Genomic DNA, 20,290 nt, shown 5'->3' with positions numbered 1-20,290 from the left:
CACTTACATTAGAGAGAGAGACAGAGAGAGAGAGAGAGAGAGAGACTGGTTTAAGAAATTACGAGAATTTGCATACGTGGTCGATTATCTCTAGAACTACTGATCCGATTTTAATGAAATTTGATTTGTACATATATTGATACAATACAAAACAAAAAAAAAAACATTCAATAGTTGTATAATTATGCGAAACATTCGTTGAAGTTGGAAAGTATGAAACAGCGGTTGCGGAATAAACAAAACAAAAAATGGGTTAATAGGGGGTATGGTCTCCTCCTGCAGAGTGATTTCATACTTGAAATAAGGCAGTTCATTATTTCCTGTGTCAATTGGCCTGAAGTGTCCTGTGGTAATTTCATACCTTTCGACTTCAACGAGCGCGATCATGAGTGTGTATTACAATTGTTGAATGGTTATTTGTTTTGTATTGTATCAATGCATGTACAGATAAAATTTCATTAAAATCAGTCTAGTAGTTCTAGAGATAATCGACCAAGTCTGCAAATTCTCTTAATTTCTTGAACCCGTGTATATTAAACGTTTGAATTATAAAAAAATGAATAACGAAAACTTTTTTTTATATCTAAATACCATACTATAATTCATTAATCAAGTAATGCTTAATTTTGGAGGGGGTTTTGTTCCCCAAACTATGCCACTGTTTAAAAAGTGTGTTTAATTTGTATTTAGAATAGCTAATCAGTTTAGTTACTTATCACAGTTGATAATTAATGATTAATGACTAAATAAATTTGCAATAAATTTATGACTGAACTTTTACAGATGCAGTGCGCTTATTATACTTTCTTCGTTAAATTTTTATAATTTCTTCTATTCTTACTAGAATGAATTCAGTTTCCCCTCCCAGTTATAGATTTATGCTTAATGGATACAAATAGACATTGAATTTATATTAAAAGAATAAGCAGCGTCAATATTATCTAAATTAAAAAATATCTGCCGTTTACTCCTTTGAGAATGTGTAATAATATTTTTGCGTGTTCTTTAATCAAAAATTATGACCTGAAGAAATTTTAATAATAATAATGATAATAAACACTCTTCATTTTAAATAAAGGTAGATGAAAGCACGTTTGTGATTAAATTTTGACTTCGTAAAATATTTCAACAAATTTTCTTGCAAAAATTCAACAATTCTATGTGGAAGTAAATTAAACTGATAGTCAATAATGGTTTTAAGATCGAATTATTCATAGATTACCAAAAAGAATTATAAGAATGGGAGGGTTTTTTAATCTTGATGAAGAATCCAGTTGATATTTTCCATTTGACATTAACGATATCCATTCATTCACAACAATGACATTCATTGACGATATCGATTGTGTTTAAAATCGTTTGTGTATGAAAATCGTTTGAATATAAAAATCATTTGTAATATAAAAAGTGTTTGCGATATAAAAATCGTTTGTAATATATAAAAATCGTTCGTAATATGAAAATCGTTTGTAATATAAAAATCGTTTGTAGTATATTCGTATATAAAAATCAAAAATTGTTTGTGTATAAAAATACATAAGCATCCATTTAAACTTATTAAACAAAGCAGTTGAATTAAAATAAGCAATGGAAATGTGAATTTTTGCATATTTTATAGCAAACTACTTAAAATCAAGGTGATTCTAACGGGTAATACTTAGTTACAATCTTAAAAAATGAAGCATTTTATTTTTAGATCAAAATTTATCAGTATATTGTAATAACACATTTTTCCTGCATTGTTAATAAAATTTATCAGTATATTGTAATGACGCATTTTTCCTGCATTGTTATTAAAATTTATCAATATATTGTAATAACACATTTTTCCTGCATTGTTATTAACTCAGATTATATCTTTTTTTTTTCTTTCCTTTTTTTTTTAAACGAAATGAACAGCATGTGCTCAAACAATGCTGAATGATGCTCCATTGTCTTAAAAGTATTTTTTATGACATTCAAAATATTGCTGACTATTAAGCAAACTTTAAAAAATAATTAATATAAAAATAAATAAAATAATTGTTTTGTGTTTTAAAATTTAAAATCATAATAATGTTTTTTTATTTAAATTAATACGCTGAAAAATCATTTCTAACTGAAATATGGCCATTGATAGAAACATGGAGTTTTCCTAATTAAAACATTGTAATTGAAGAAAGCATTAAGTTTGCTTGATTGAGACAGCGATTGATGGAAAATTTGGATCTTCTGAATGAAACATAGCAATTTATAAAAACGTTGATGTAATTCATGATAGCAATTGATGGAATCCTTGCATCTTCTGAATAAAACATAGCAATTAATGAAAGCGTTGGGTTTTTTCTGACAGGAATTATCTGCTAATGAAAAACATTGCATTGATTGAAAAGCTTACCTTTAGGAAAGACTTCCCTCATCCTTAGGTAGGATGTTGTGAGACGGATGATGGATGCTTTGTCCAGTTGGCTAGTAATGGCGGGAGGAAGTGGAAGGAGTTTAGCCAGTTCTAAAAACTCAGCGTTTTCTTTCTCTCGGCGAGAGCGAGCAGCATTTTTGGATTTCTCCTTCATTCTGTTCGCAAAGCCTAAAAGAAAAGAGCATTGTATTTTCTTATTTCATTTGAAAATGAAATTCTGAATAATATATATAAAGAGAAAGTATTGTATTGAATTGATTGTTGATACTATTGTATTGTATTGATGTATTTTGCTTTGGCTATATTGATACAATATTAGAAAACACTCCTTTTTGCGGATATAATCGTGTGAGCTGATGAAAAGATTATATCTTTTATTTTCCGGATTTTTATTATTTTTTCCCCTTTTTTTCAGATATTTTTTTTCCGGTTTCTTATTATTTTTATTATTATTTTTCTTTTTTTCCCCTTTTCTCATTGTTCTGTAATTGTTTCCATGTTTTCTCTATTTTGATTATATATATATATATATATAAATTTTGAGCCCGGTCCAGAAGACAAGAGAACTCTTGGATTAAGTATTGGGAAAAATTTGCCTTCGTGGAGGACTTTTTGATGGAACTAACCCGCTTTTGCGTTACATGGAGAGGAAGGCCACGAGAGCCTACCTCCCACGGTTAGCCTGACGGCAAGGGGAATCTAACCTATGATCTGTCTACAACTGACGGTATTTCACGTCAGCGCTGAGGTCGGTGCAAGCCGGATGAGAAATTCATACCGACCTGCAGTCGCTGGGATTCTCACAATTCTTTTCAAACTGCATAGAGTGCTATTTTGAATTTTAAAAAAATTTTCGCATTTTGCCTTTAAAAATAAAAATATTTTTTTTAAATTTTAGTTTTATTATAGATATTATAATTCAATGAAAGGGTATATTTTTCACTTTTCAAATTCCCGTTAAACACCACGCCAAGTCAAAAGGTATAGACAAGCACCTTTTCATTGTTTGTTTTCCTCATACAATATAATACAGCGTAAGCTTCTTTTCTTCATTTATTTTTATTATTATTTTTTTTAGATTCAAAAAATATTTTCTAAATGTTCTTATGACTCGGATTTGATTATTCAGTTACTTATTTTAAAATAATTTTATTAACTAAATTTGGTAAATTTTATATTCACTGACAATGAGTATCTTTGATTTAGTCGATAAAAGTTTGTCTTAATGAATCATGATCTGAATTTATAATTTAAGAAACAGCATAGTTAATTTTAGTAGGGCATAATTTATGCTCTATTTCTCAACATATAATTTATGTTCTATGTTTGATTATATTGTCACTCGTTTTAAAAGAAAATTCATATTAATAGATTTTAGCAGACTCTTATATTTTATGAGTTACTCTGATTTACCTTAAAGTATGTTATAAAATTTCCATAGGAATACTATGGTAATATACTATACGAAATCCGCACTTAGCATGCGAATACTTTCTTAGTTAGATTTCTTTAATTCATTGACATAAATCAGCGATTAATATATTTTTTAATAGATGCATAAGATAAGTTTTAAGAGAAAAGCTAATTTTTCTAGATGTTAAAAATAGTATTCATTTGCTACAATTGATGATTAAGTAATGTGGTCAAAAATATGTGTGGTCAATAATATTATTTTAAATAATATTGTCTGTAATATACAGATACATGAGTATACGTTACATGAGATACTTACAAGGAAAGATTATTCCTCGCTAGCCTGGATGTTCTTTTTGACGAAATTTTGACATGTTACTTTACATTGCCCTGTAAAAACAAATAAAGTTAGTTGTGTTTACAAAATAATAATAAAAAGAAAGAAAAAAAGAAAAGGAAAGAAAAAGGAGAAGAAAGAATTTTTAAGTTTATAGATTTAAAAAAAAAAACAATGATGAATAATAATAAAATAATAATGAAATAATAATTAAAGAATAAAAAGAAATTTAAAAAAGTTAAAAAAATAATAAATAAATACAAAAAAATAATAATAATGATTTTTTCTTTAAATAATGGGAATAAATGCATAAATAAACGAAAAAACTAAAATATATTAGATGGTACATAAGTAACAAAAATAAGAAAGAAAAAATAGCATGAACACATTATCTTTATCCTTAGTTTTTCTCCATCAAAATCTTTCTGCTTTTCGGATTTTTTTTTTTTTCTTTCTTGTCAAATCATTTCTTTCAATAAAACCGTTTTGATTTTACACCAATTACAATAAAGGTCATCACGAACTAAATAAGATATTATGCAGAGAAGCTTGGTGACTAATTTGCTGAACTTGAAACACATTTTTCTGAATTCCTTTTTCAAAACTTTAGGAGAAAATCCTTTTCTTTTTTTTTATTTAATAAAAATTCGCACGTTTTTCTTTCTTCTTAAATCTTAAATATCGATCCAATTTTTCTTCTTAAACCCGATGGATATTTTTGAAAATTAAACTTTTAGTTTAAGTTAAATAATGCTTTAATTATTTAAAAAAAGAAAGAAAATTGTACACAATAACATGATAGCAACGCGATTGTTTTGTAAAACTGAAATTGATTTCATTTCAGAAATCAGAGTTATGAATTGAGAAACGTTAAAAAAAAATCTTTATGAAAAATAATTCTACTCAAATGAAGTAAGGAAAATTTCACAATACATCAATAGTTTTGATAGCATATTCCTTTTATTGCCTGTGCAAAATGGTTAATGATACGAAGAAAAATTCTCTTATAATGCAGCTCACTTCGTAAAACTTAAAATATAGCAATTTTTAAATTAATTTTTCAAAAAGTTTTAAAATTTTCATACAAAAATCACAGCTTTTATTAGAAGAAAGTTTGTTCCAAAGTTTGGCTCCACGCCTACCTGCATTCATAAAACTCAATATTTTTTCGGTCACATTTTTAAATAACATACTTTGCAATAGTATAATGTTTTTTTTAAATATCTTTCTGCAGTTATTATATTTTCTAACTGGGTCTTTCTAAATTCAGTAAGAATACTTTTCCACTAAACTTTTCCATTGAGTTCACTTAAAAAAAATATTGAATATTGTCCTTCCAAAATGAATATATTTTTAAGATTGGCCAGAAGTTAAAAAAGTTCTTCAAAACGCTTTCGCCAAGGAAAATTTTTAAAAATCTATAATTTGAATGTACCCTAAACTCAAAGCAAACCTTCAATTCTTAACTATTTCTATTTTGAAGAAAATATTTGCTTTAAAATTTAATGTATTTAAAATTTATTATCTTTTAATTTTTTTTTACATTTAAGATTTTTTTACTTTAATGAAAATAAATTACTAAATTTTTACTCAATTTTATGAACTCTAAAATAACTTTTTGAATATTGAAAAATTATAACAGAAATAGTTTTCATTTTCACAAGACTGTGGTCTGATTGGATTTTTGTTTTCCATGATCGTGTCTTAGTAACTCAGAATTTACTCAAATGTAATATCTCTAGCTGCTTCCAAGAGGCTGAAAAACCCGCACGCAGTTTAACATTTTGTGAGCGTGGTGCGAAGAAGGTGTAATTAGTACCAGTATCTGCCCTTCGATCTAAATTGCTGTAGTGGGACGTTCGCATACATTCTGCTAGGAGGAATTCTCCGCCACTAATCCTTTATTATAACTTTATTTCGGCGTAAAGAACCTGACCAATTACAAGACTGTGACTTTCCTTCGCATTAGCCATTCGAATCACTTTCAAAATTAATATAGAGGTCACTGTCAAAAGTTGAACAAAATTTGATCTAGCGGTCATGAACCACTGTTAAAAATTTACAGGCGTTGCTAATAAATGACAGGTTAATAAACGGCTATCCTTAAACAACAACCCTTTGCATATCAATTTTTAGTTTCGAGTAAGTAAGTAAGAAAAAAACGTCAAGAGACTGTCTTCTTTTTTTAAAGATAAATTTCCATGGTGATAACAATAAATGGATGAAAATAAATTATCTGTAAAACTGTAGTGTCTTGTGTAAAGTTGTCTCAAAATTGTAACGCATAAAGGGGAAGTTATACCTCAGAGAAACGCTTGAAGGGAAATTTTCTTTTATTTACAGAAGTTATTTAAAATTTAAAGTATGGAAAAAAGGTGAACATAGAATAAACTGTGAAGTTATCAGCGATGATTTTTTTTTTCAAATTATCAAGATATAAATAAATTATTTCATATTAGTTTTCCACTTCGTAAATCTTGATTAACCCTGCTATATATACTTTGTTTGCATTTTGAAAACCTTTTCTTCAGCATTTTCAATTTTTTTGTTTACCTAAACTCCTTTTATCTATACCTTAAATCTTAAATTACTTACACTTTAAATGTTAAATCACTTATAGAGATGAAAGAGAATTTGTATTTGTCATGAAGGGTTTCTCTCACGGTATAGCGTCCGCTCAACCAACATTCCCCTTTGCCAACAACTAGCTGTTACAATCGTGCGGAAAAAAAATGTCTACAACTCTATTTCTAAAATTTAATATTTTTATAAGAGCTACGGTGGCTCAGGGGATAGAGCACTCGCCTACCAATCAGGTGACCCGGGTTTGAGTCCCAGCGATGTCTGGTTGATTCGAATTCCACACCCAGCTCGCATTGACCGTAGTGCTGACGTAATATATCCTCAGTGGTATGCGGATGATGGGTTAGAGTCTCCTTACCGTCAGGCTAACCGAAAGTGGTTTTCGTTGTTTTCCTCTACTTGTAACACAAATGCGGGTTAGCTCCAATAAAAAAGTCCTTCTCGATGTCAAATTTCGCCCAATAATTGACATAGTTCCTTCGTCTTACGGATTGGGTTCAAAATTACAAGGTTACGGATTTGAACATTGGTAGTATTTAACTGAAAATTGGGTTGGCTATTCAATGACGGTTATAAAATGAAAGAGATTTATTAAGGAATAAAAAAAAATATATGGTTACGAAATTCCACATTTTTCATTCGTCAAAACGTGCATTGTAAAAATTACTATACATTTCATCTAGAACATTATCACTCCTTTTCCAAGTACTAATCTTTCCAAAATTTGAATTGTCGGTTCCTGTAACACTCTCCAATTAATCCTAGAAAGAAAAAGAAAAAAAAAACTATTCCTTGTTTAAAACAAGCACGATATAACAAAGTAACGCCTTTTACGGTTCGTTATGATATGAAAAGGGTCCTAACTCGTTCGCCCCAAACGACATAAAAATGACAAAAAAACTGAAAATGTTCTGCGACAAATTTCACCATCTGCTTACTCAAGAGAAAAGGAGTGGTAAACCTGAAAAACCGAAAATGAGAGTCATAAATTCCAAGACAACCTAGCCATGACGGAAGAAAACCTTTGTCTTGAGGAGCGCCTTACCATAATTTTTTTTCTTTTCATTTCTGTATGATGTCGGCACATGCTCAAGTTTTCTTGAAATCATAAAGAACAGTTTTACCTAAAAGGATTATTCGCCTAAACGTGACAAAAGATATAAACTTTTTGGCGTTGTTACTTATTTTATGAATAATTAGTTATAAAGGGTTGTCGTATGTGGCTAATAATTCCTTCGCGCTGAAAGTCACTTGAAAACAATACTTTTTTATTATTGTCCAGTTTTTGGAGTTTTAGAAAAATATTAACTGATGTTTTAATAAGGTAGGAAAAAGTTTATTCCCTCCAACGTGTAGGCGGCATGACAAAGAGGTTGAGGTTTAAGAATTTTCTGCCATTTAATTTTAATCGTGAGTTATTTAAAAAGGGAATAAAAACTTTTCCCATTTTATTTGGGTCAGAAACAACTAAGAATTATAAATTATATTTGTTTTCATTTTACTGTTATCCAATCTAAAAAAATTTCTATTCTGCAAATGAATTCCGATTGTCACTTTTACAGTTTTTCAATTTTTTTATTCACAGAATAATAAATATGCAATTATAAAAACAAATTATCACTGACCTTCTATCAATAATTAACCTCTGAGCAATAACTTTAATGCAATTTTTAAAAAAAAGGGGAAAAGGATAATTTATTTGAAAATAAAAGCAAAAATCGCAAAGAAAAATTCAGTTAAAAGAAAAGCAGCGTTCATATTACGCTAATAAAAATAATAAACAAGGAAAAATATTTCTAATCAGTTCATTAAATTAAAATTATTTTATAATGTGTTTAAGACATTTTAAACAAAATTTAAAAGCGAAGAAATAACATTCGATTTTTATACAACATTTTATGTTATTGGTCATGCATCTTTGTACCTTTAAACAACTATGCTTTTTTTAAATATTTTTTTTAAAAATTTCTCTTTAATTTTCTAAAGCAGCAAAAAAAAAAAAAAAAAAACGCGAGCAGTATAAAAACAGCTAATGACGAAAATGCGTATAGATGTAAATGGAGCATTCTGAACCATTGTATTTAGTGTACCATAAGCACTTGCAAGTAGCAAGTATGAAAGTAGCAAGTATAAAAGCAGCCAATGACGAAAATGCGTATAGATGTAAATGGAGCATTCTAAACCATTGTATTTAATGTACCATAAGCACTTGCACGGTATTCTCTACACAGATGTCCTTTAAACATCGACCAATTGTCCGTCAAATTTATTACGAATCCCAATCCTAATGCATATATCACGATTTCGACATTTGCTGTTTTGCAAGTCACGATTTTGCCATTCGTGGTTTTATTCAAGAATCTTTACCACTCATTAATTTCAACGCGCTCCTTTCTTATCAACTTTCTTTAAAGAAATATAGAAAGTAATTAACTTTAGGATGAATATAACCTTTTTTTCTAGCAAACGCAGTAGAATTTTCTCCTGAATTTTCCTTTCATTAAAACAACTTCCGTTAAAAGAGATTACCATTCCCACTCACTTAGAACATTTGGTTTGCTACTTTATATCTAAATTTCAAATAATTTGTTATATGTTCCAATTGCATTGAATTATCTTCTACAGAGGATTTCGAGTTGTAATATTCATGTTTCTGACGCACTTTTATAAAGTACAGTCTTATCTTCATGCGTATTTTGCGTAATATAATCTAATGATCAAAACTCTGCTCTAAAATTTCGTTTTTGGGCAATGTTCGAGATTTTCGAAATTAGCATTTAAAAATTAAAAATCAAGTTAAAATTTTGTTAATTTAGCAATTAGTTGGGAGCACCACGACGGCTCGGGGGATAGAGCATTCGTCTTCCGATGAGGTGAATCCCCAGCGATGGCTGGTAGATACGAAACCACATCCGGCTAGCACCAAGCACAGTGCTGACGTGAAATATCCTCAGTGGTAAACGGATCATGGGTTAGAGTCCCCATTCTGTCAGGCTAACCGTTGGAGGGTTTCGTGGTCTTCCTCTCCATGCAACACAAATGCGGGTTANCTCTATATATATATATATATATATATATATATATATATATCAGTAAATTTAGTAAATATCAGTAAAGAATATCAGTAAATATAAATATCAGTAAAGAATCATCGAAAGTTTGGTTCTCAATTTTTTTGAATCAAAAATTGAGCCAAAAGACGCTTAATCATTAGACGACATATTTAACTTATGTTTCTTTCCCCACTATTCCTTTCTATGTGTGTGTGGCAAATTTCTTGACAGATTGAAATAAAAACAAGGTAAACACCTTAGTTTCCCCACTTTATGCTGACATTTTTTGAGGTGATCCAACGTGAGAGATTTACAGCCATCGTCCTACGGTGTCAAAGTTAATTGCTCGCGAAGTCAAAAGCGGTACCTCATCTAACGCCATCTGTGCTTACACATCTGCCACACTTAGTTTTCTCGCAAAATTGCAACTCTATTTACAGCATTACATATTTTCTTGAGCGACTATCTACTCACGTAACAAGAGATTTGACACGCAATTATTTACATTTCCAGATTGATTCAACCATTATTAGTTTTATTACTAAGCTGTTAAAAAAAGTTCCGCAACACTTGTGAAAATTTAAATTTTTTTATGAATTTTCATTTTTTTATTTTTTGGTGTTCTTAGTTGAAACTTTTATAAATAAGCTCTAAATGACTTTGAGAGCTGCGGTAACTCAGGGGATAGAACGTTCGCCTCCCAATGAGGTAAACCGGTTTCGAATCCCAGCGAAGTTGATACGAGTTGGTTGATACAAATCCGCATCCGGCTTGTACCATCCACAGTGCTGACGTGAAATATCCTCAGTGTTAGACGAATCATGAGTTAAGAGTCCTTTTGCCGTTAGGCTAATCGTGGGAGGTTCTCGTGGTCTTTCTCTCCATGTAACGCAAATGCGGGTTAGTTCCTTTAAAAAGTCCTCCAAGAAGGCAAATTTCTCCCAGTACTCGATCCAGGACTTCCCTTGTCTTCTGAATTGGGTTTAAAATTACAAGAATATGGAGTTGAGCATTGGTGGTTAAAAGCCCAAAATTGGGTTCGCTGTTCATCGTCGGTTATAAAAATAAAATAAATGACTTTGGATAAAACTGAATTCGTTATTGCTATAAACGAGATCCTTCAGAAACGGATGCTGCAAGGATGTAGCAGAGCTTTTTTTTTAACAAACATTTATTTAAAGCACACGGTATACCAGTTATAAAAACTTTTTTGTGCGATTTTTACATAGGTCTTGGAAGGCTGATTACATGAAAAAGGGAGCTGAAATGACTGTCATAATTATTTAGAAATACTCTTCTGTCTTGCAAAAATATAGATGAAAAGAAACTTGCACAATCTACACTTATAAGAAATTGTGAAACTCGATGAACCATATTATAGTTCAAATTCCAAATTTTCTGCAAACTTTGTCAAATTGAACCAGTATTGGGGTTCTTGAATTTGACTACAAGAATTGGTTATTATTTTGAACTGAAATATGGTTTAATTTAACATCTTATGAAGGTTGCAGCATCTTTTCAGGCTCAAGGTACCAATTTGATGGTTTAACGTTGAACTAATTTTTCTGAGAGTAACAACCAAACCCAATTATGTAGTACAGATGATAAATAGAGCCTATATAATGTAGTTCTGTACGAGTATATATAATATAACTTATATATNATATATATATATTATATGAGGTTTCAGGCGAAAATTTAAATTAACTCTTTTATGCATGATTAATTCAAATTAAAAGGTAGAATTATTTGAGTTGAATTTCTTTAAAATGAAATTTCGCAAACTGATTTAGTTGGAAGAAATGTATCATAAAAGTTAAGCAATTAAATAAAGTTAACAATTCAAAAAAAAAAAAATTCATAAATAAAAGACAAAAAAGAAATTTTTTATTCTTCATATTGAGAGTATGGTTTATTTTTGCTTCATTAGGATTTACGGTGAGATATGTGTAATCATAATTTATATTTTTTAGCATCCAACAAGGGGAAATAAAAGTAAAATAATCAATCTCAATGTATTTATTAATTACTTTCATAAACAAAACCATTAATGAAATCTATAATAACAATAAGCAACTTTGGCTAGTTGTATAGACTTTTAAAATATACTTTGCACCATTGCCATCTATGCAAAAATGGAAGCAAACTGTGTGAGAATTTTAAGCTTACAATTACTCTACCTCTACTAAGCTTCATGATTTATGTAATAAATAAAAATAAAAAAAAGCATTTTATAATTTTGTTTGAGTAGAAAAAAGAAAAGCATTTTTGTTTGATGCATGATTCTAGAACAGAACTTAGAGAGAAAAAATTGTGCATATGGTATATTACAGAAAATACTAATTTTTATGTTTATTTCATATTTCGTCATTTTTTTTCCATGTCAGTTCCCTTCCTTCATTATTTTAACCAGATACGGCTAGAAAAATCAAATGACATAACTTAAACACTACAAAAAGGGTCCTCAATGTTGATTAATGTTAAAAGTTTATATCTAGCAAATTTATATAGTAATAATTCTTCTTGTTCTTTAATGTTAAAAAAGTAGATTTATACATTTCTATTTCTTTCGAGGGTTATTGTTCTTTAATGATAAAAGTATAGATTTATGCATACTAAATAGATTTATATACGTTATAATAATCTTTTCAAAGTTATTTCTTGATGTTTAAAGTGTTGGTTTTTACATAGTAAATTTATGCATTACTAACTTTGATAAAAATATAGATTTATAACAAATAAATGTACAAATTACTTATTCTTTTTATGGCTAATCTTATTCTTTGTTAAATATGTAGGTTTATACGTTACTAATTCGTATTATTATTGCTCTTTAATGTAAAAAGAATAGGTTAATACTTAGTAAATTTATACATTACTAATTCTTTTTAAGGTTGCCATTCCTTAGTGTTAAAAATGGAAATTTATATCTTATAAATGTACACATTATTTATTATTCTTGTGGCTAATGTTCCCTTTTTTAATTGTATAGATTTATACATTCGTCTTATGATTATTGTCCCTTGATGTTAAGAGAATAGGTTTATACTTAGTAAATTTATAAATCACTAATTCTTTTTAAGGTTGCTGCTTCTCAATATTAAAAAAAAATAGATAAAAATATACAACACACCTTTTTAAATTCCTTTTTTTTTTGAGTAATAAATTTGTAATAAATTTAATTGAAAAGTTCTAATTCATACTAGTTACAGAGAAAATGAGCTTTAATACATTTTCACATATTGGAAAATAACAACTTATTTCTGTAGAATAATTTGTTGCTTAAAAATTGTCTTATTGATACGTCTTTGTTTAAAACAATAACGATAGTTTAAAATTAGAGGACAGTTACAAAAGGACGCCATTTATAAAATTGTTTTGTAGGAAAATCTATGCTCTGTCTCTCTCAGTTACAAAAGGACGCCATTTATAAAATTGTTTTGTAGGAAAATCTATGCTCTGTCTATCTCTCTCTCTATCTATCTATCAATTCTTTCTATCTATCTATCTATTCTATCTATCTATCTATTCTTTCTATCTCTCTATCTATTCTATCTATCTATCTATTCTATCTATCTACTCTATCTATCTATCTATTCTATCNAAATCTATGCTCTGTCTCTCTCTCTATCTCTATCTATCTATCAATTCTATCTATCTATCTATTCTATCTATCTATCTATTCTTTCTATCTATCTATTCTATCTATCTATCTATTCTTTCTATCTCTCTATCTATTCTATCTATCTATCTATTCTATCTATCTACTCTATCTATCTATCTATTCTATCTATCTATTCTATCTATCTATTCTATCTATCTATTCTATCTATCTATTCTATTCTATTCTATTCTATTCTATTCTATCTATCTACTCTATCTATCTATCTATCTATCTATCTATCTATCTATCTATCTATCTATCTATTCTATCTATCTATTTTATCTATCTATTCTATCTGGCACTTTTTGGGCTGCGAATTACTATGTTGCAATAGTTTGCAAGTTATGCAAAATTTGAAAATTCATTTTTAACACGCTTCTCTTAGAAAACGTAAAATTTAAGAGTCTAAGATTAAGAAAATTTATGTCTTAATAAGATTCGAAAATTTCCAAATATAAACTAATTCTTCAATTTTCCTCCATTGGAAAGAAAAAAAAAAAACTTTTTACATTAAACATTTTAACATGCTTTTCTCATAGAAACTTTGAATATTAGTAATCTTGAAAGGCTTAAACATTTTCAAAAACGTCTGTAGAACTAAATTCTCTTCGCAAAAAAAGAACGAAAACCGGAAAAAATCGTATGTTTCGAAAAAGTCGAATTCTTTTCATCACCACCTGGGAGGTATGAGGAAAAGGGAACATTGTAACAGAGTAAGGGGGGATAATAAAAATATTTTGTTTATATAAACAGCTGAGCAAAGTTTATTCAGAAAGTCACAGCCGCGTATAGAATTGTTGTATGTATTAGGAACCGGACTTGCTGGACAGTTTTTTTTTTATTTATTTAGTTTTTTTTATGATATTCTTTGAAATTTAGTCAGAGGGAAAGATATCTCACCACAAATATCGTTTACCTCATGAGATGAATTCTTTTATAAAGTTGGATAACGCATTTTGTAAAGCAAATAATAGAGGTTAATCTTGGATTTCTGTCCAGGGATTTATTATTTTCAATGATGCTGATACTGATTTATAAGTGAAATGCTCTTTGATTAGGTTTTATGCTAATTTTTCGCATTATGAGCTGAATTTATTTATTTATTCACTTAATTATTGTTGCTTTATTTATTTGTTTATCATCGACTGAATTGTTTTATTTGTTCCCTTACAAATTTGTCGCCTTATTAAGATATTCAATTTTGTTAAGTTGAATAATGTATCCCCATAAAACAAATAACAGAGATTTATCTAATATTTCTGTCCAAGGATTTATTATTTTCACCGATGCTGCTACTGATTTTTAGTTGAAATCTCCCTTGATTGAATTTCGTTTTAGTTTTTCGTATCATTTGCATATTTGCATACTTCTTCACTTAATTAGTTGCTTTATTTATTTGTTTAACATTTGTTAAACGTATTTATTAGTTTCTTTACAACAATGCTGACTTATCGCGACATTTAATTTTGCAAAGTTTAATAATTTCCTCTAATCAAATGGTAGTGGTTTAATTATAATTTTGGTATAAGGGTGTATTATTTTCAAATTTGATGATACAGGTTTATAGTTGAAATGATCGTTAATCAGATATGTGTATATTGTTCGTATAATTAATTTATTTCTTCATTTAATTATAGCTGTTTTACTTTTTTGTTTATAATTTTTTTGTTCCCTTACAAATTTGCTAGTCATTATATTATCATTTGTTAGTTTATTACGATATTCAGTTTTGCAAAGTTTAATAATTCCCACAAATCAATTAATAGAGGTTTATCAAGTTAGCAAAGTCTGGTGCATAAATTGGTACAAGTACACAATCGTACGTTTGTACGTAAAACCCTCGTAACTTCTAAACTATTAGTTCGATCGTCTCATGATTGCCCTAATTCAATTTAACGTACAACAGAAACAATGTCTCACTTACCAGTACAGATGAAATTTAATTTTCTCCCTCTAATCACTCCACTTTCCCTCAAAAAAGAGGGAAGCGTGTACAGGGGAGTAGGGGAGTTTTCAGGTATCATTTATGAGGATATAGAAATCTTTCAATAAAAAAAATCTTGGATATTAATTTCTTGGATAGTCTAATTGTACTGGACTATTATTATTTTTATTTTAGGAAATTACATCACATGAGCTGCGATAAATTATCAAATTTAAATTTTCAAAAATGTAAATTCAATGCAGTTAATGTCACTTCTATTCTTTCTTAAATACATGTTTTTTTGTTTTTTTTTTATCCTTGTGACCAATTATCCCACTGAATTAGCCCTCAATACATAATTTCCATTTTTTTTTACTGTTTGTTGCTACTTTCAATGAGTTTGTACACTTAGATTTTTTAAATTACGGTATAAAAAGACAAATTTCGTTCATTAATTAATTCATTCCATTAAAAAAAAAAAAGAAACGTGTTTTTAAAATTTGCACAATCCCAATGCGTAACAGTTACGATTTATCACAGTCATTACTGTATCCGTATTTACCAAAAACAATTAACAGTGTGAGCTATAAGCTATGACTTATCTGATGAAACGATTCTAAAATTATTATACAACCATACGTAATTTTAATTCCAGATTTGTTTTTCACTGATCCAACTCCAACAAATCGGCGAAGAATGTTTTTACGTTTGTAATGACTATAGTTAATGACCTTCCTCGTGCTTCAAGCAATTAGTGGGCCAAATTCAACGAGCCATCACATGAGCTATTAAGCTTGCAATCGGATAATTTTTACAGGAATTCTCCCGGGAAAACAAACGGGCGTACTTTTATGCATACAATCGAACAGTGACGAATAATATTTATCAATCAAATTTAAAATCTAATTTCAGCACTTGAATTAGAAATGCATCTTTAGTGTTTACCTACATGTTAACATGAAGCATAAACAGCTTTGATGAACTAATTGTATTAAGAAACTTTATAGATATACAAAGCTACTGTGTTTAAAATTAATTATTTGAAGGAATGCAAAAACAATAAATATTTAAAATAATAACCAGGATTTTGAAATGTCTTATGCCCCGACTAAGTTCTATCTGACAAAATTTCCCTGGTGGTAAAGTTGTCCAAGTTAAAGTTATCTTTTTTTTTCTTCCTCTCGCTAAATATAAGGTAAAATTTATGGCCAGATGCTATTGTACAAAAAAGGTATGTCATTTTTCTGTACATTATTTTGATACTGTCTTTCAGCGAGATGGAATGTGAAAAAGAAAAAAAACATTCAACATTGGTTTCCTTAAATCAAAAGTGTGTCCCAATTTTATTGATAAATAAAATATTCTCAGTAAGTAAGATTGAAGATGAGTTCTGTCTGCGCAGAAAGAAATCGACGCACAGGTGCACGCATGTGTCCAAAGCTGAATATTCTTCTGAACGTAAACAGCACGTGCGCTCAGTGTATGTTTTATTTCTTACCACAAAGCATGGACATAAATCATCTGAGTTTTGACACGAGAAGTGTTGCCATTAAACAAATGCTTAAATTTTTTTTTCTATCTTTCTTAGGTTTGAGAATATGGAAGAAAATATAAAATGTAGAATAAATTCTGAATTCTACAATTGTAATTTAAATTCAGACGTAAAAATATCAATTTTTGAGCTGAATGAATAGTGATGTATATTTAACATTTAATAACGAAATTACTAAAAATAAAGAAACAAAAACGGTTGAAAAGATAGTCCAGGAAATAGAGCTTAAAAATGGGGGTTGCCTGAAAAAACTGGCATTCATTATTTTTTGCACATTCATGTTTTTTGGGTTGCTGAACACGGATCTGCATTTTGCAAGAAAATTTTTTCCTGCAATTATGTAATTTATTATTAATTAAATTAATTATTAATGTTTTGTTAATTTATTAAATTATTATTTTTAATTAATATTTTTAATATTAATTAAATTTATTTCTGGAATTAAATGTGATAAATTGAAAATTATTTCATTAGAAGATTCTAAAACTTTATTAACACGGATTTGGTACCTGATTCTATTAGGATAAAATTTATACCTAATCATTCTGTTCATCCTGTTCTCATTTTTCAACTTTAGCCTTGTTTTTTAAATTCTTATTTACTTTTTATTGGATATAAAAACTCATTAAATCTTTTTTTCAAAGAGGTTATTTAGTAAAAGTGCGAAAAGTTAATTACTAGTATTTCTTCACAACTATTTTGTAATAATTATTATAATTGAATGCGTCGAAAATACACAGCTTATCACAGCTATAGATAAAGATAAATAGAACTAAAGATAATAGATATAAGATAAATAGAACTTAATCAAAATTATATGTAACTTATTTACATTTAAATGATTGCAAAACGGTAATTTAACATACTTATCAAAAATTTTGCATTTTAAGGTGATACAGAAATACTTAATAGTACCTAAGTGTGTAAAAAACAATACTAAATAATGTAATAACACCACTTTTAGTTTTAAGCCTTTAACTTTAGGATAGGGACTGTTGAAATATTATTTTGTGATTGGCTTATTTCTGATGTAAAAGATAAAATTAAAGCAAGGGGGTTTTGGGACTTTAGTACATAAAAGCGTGGGAGGAGGTTTGAAATCTGTTTCTTTTTGCTATTAAAAGGGGAGGTGGAGTCCAAAAGTGTTAAAAAACATGCGCACTGTTAGAATTTTCATTCTGAAATTAGGGTAAAATAACGACAGCAGTCTGTCCATCTAATTAACCACAAAGCTTGTAGTTAAGAACATGTTTTACTGTTACGGTTTTGAAACTATTTGTAGAAAATGATACTCTTGGACACCGCGGTATTATTTATTTTATTTTTAAAAACTGTGAGTGGCATCAGTTGGCTTGTTTATAATTCACATGGAACGTTTGTGTTTTGTGCTTGTCGTTAGTTCTTTTTCTGTTTTATTTATAATAAATGTTTTGTCCTATTTAATTCTTCGTATTTTATTTAATAATTCAAACTCAATCTTTAATATTTATAAACCCTGCAAGCTGGATAAGTTTCTAGAACTGTTTTCAAGACTATTTACGACTAGCAAAATTTCTAAACCATAGAAATAAAACTTAAACGGACATTGGAGCTCTGTGGGTGCTGCGCCATTAATACGTGATTGATAATTTCGTATTCTAATAGCCCAGGGTCACCGATAGAAGAGAGTAGGACATTAGACACTCTTAAAGTGTTGAAGAAATGAAAAAAATATTGTAGTATCAACACTGGGATACGAACCCCTGTTCAGCCAATCTTTTCCGATTAGCTCTCTCAGCTACTGTGTGTATCCAACTGCACGGAACGAAATGGCTTCATAAGGTGGCGCGGATAGAATTCTGGTTGTTAAACCGTATAAGGTAAAAATAATCAATAAACGATTTTTCTCACTCTTTGCAGTTTGAATATCATTCTTTTTTTAAAGGTTATTTGACTGTTTTGGTTGAATATGGTAAAATAATAATGAAATAAATTGCTATTTAACCACTTTTACCAATAAATTTCCAACGGTGTACATGAATGACCCCTTATCCCTTATACCCCTAAACTTATTTTTGATAAAAATGTAAGATGATAGCTAAAGAGATCAAATAAGTTAAATAATAATAGTATTAGTTAAAAATAGTTGAGGAAAACTTCAGCAAATGTAGATTAAATCCTTTGTAACCAAAATAGAACGGAATTAAAATACAGTTAAATTAATAATTTACAAGCAAATTTCTTATTAATTTATATTAATTTTAAGTTGCTGGAAAGCTATGATTTCTAGATCTTGTTTGCTATTAAAATTATTTGATCATACGATTTTTCTGTGCAATAAGAAAACACAAACAATAATGAAAAACATTTTTAAATCATTATCGTTTTATGTTATATCGAGTAATATATCAATTGCGCATAATTCATATTTTAAATAGCAAGTAAAAAAATAAACACTAATTGCATACTACTATTTATTTATTTATTTTTTTTGTTAAAATATTTGTTTAGAAAATAGAAAAACTTAATCAGTCGAAAATTTAATTTCTTTTCAGAACAATTGTAAAGAAATGAAACATAATGTGAGCTTTCGTCTCTATTGTTACTGGAAAATACTTTCTTCACGTGAATCGCAACATAACCTTGACCGTGAGAAGCATTACGCGAAAGACGTGATAAAGGGTTCGTTTTTGGAAAGACACTGAGAAGCACGTTTCACGGCAGGCCATTTGATATGCTCCTGGCCAGATCGGCACGTACGGCACGCTATCGCCCTAGTCACGTGGATTTCCTGTTTACTAGCCAATAATATAAATTCATATCCAGTTCTGTTTTTACTACATTCAATTCACTAATTCACCTTTTTTTTAAAAAAAAATAATTAACTAATACATTAATTTTTGTGATAAAATTTTTCGAAACAATAGAAAATAAAACAAATAGCTTTGCTCCAGATATTTTGTGTTGGATCTCAAGATTGAAACATATTTGTTAACATTAACAAATTAACATTTGCAACAAATTAACATTTTGTTTCTCAAATTTTCTGTATTGCTATAAGAATTTGTTTCAAAGCAACTCTCTTTGCGGATTTGTAATAAATTTTCAACTACTTTGATTAATTAACTATACAGTGCTCAAAATTTAAAAAAAATTTCACCTTGAATACATTTTGATGTAATGATTTTGAGTAGGGGAGATGGGAAGAGTGGGAAGATTTTTTAAAAATTTGTCAAAAAACCATATTTATTATAATTTTTAGTTCATGAAGTATCTTTTAACAATAATTTGGACGCTTGACTACATTCTGGTTTATATCTAGAATTACAAAATTGTTCCGTTTTTCCATAATATTTTTTTAAACGGGTTGTTTTGTTCTTCTACACT

At 28.7% G+C, this 20,290-nt stretch overlaps 1 protein-coding gene across 2 annotated transcripts in view; it reads right to left on the bottom strand.

Moving 5' to 3' along the window:
- The window catches only part of sim (bHLH transcription factor single-minded), a 141,827-nt gene that overhangs the window by 104,318 nt on the left and 17,219 nt on the right, over positions 1–20,290 (bottom strand). For both annotated transcript variants that reach the window (XM_071184725.1, NM_001323806.1), the window contains 2 exon segments: positions 4,131–4,201; positions 2,378–2,566 (listed from right to left, as the gene is read on the bottom strand). Coding sequence is in view for 1 of the 2 variants with exons in the window: in NM_001323806.1 (NP_001310735.1) it covers positions 2,378–2,552 (175 nt within the window). In the remaining variant the exon portion in view is untranslated.

This window comes from Parasteatoda tepidariorum, chromosome 9 (genome assembly GCF_043381705.1).
Source record: "Parasteatoda tepidariorum isolate YZ-2023 chromosome 9, CAS_Ptep_4.0, whole genome shotgun sequence".
NCBI classification, from domain to species: Eukaryota; Metazoa; Arthropoda; class Arachnida; order Araneae; family Theridiidae; genus Parasteatoda; species Parasteatoda tepidariorum.
Note: the sequence above shows the minus strand (reverse complement) of the source record. Positions and strands in the feature narration are given on the sequence as shown.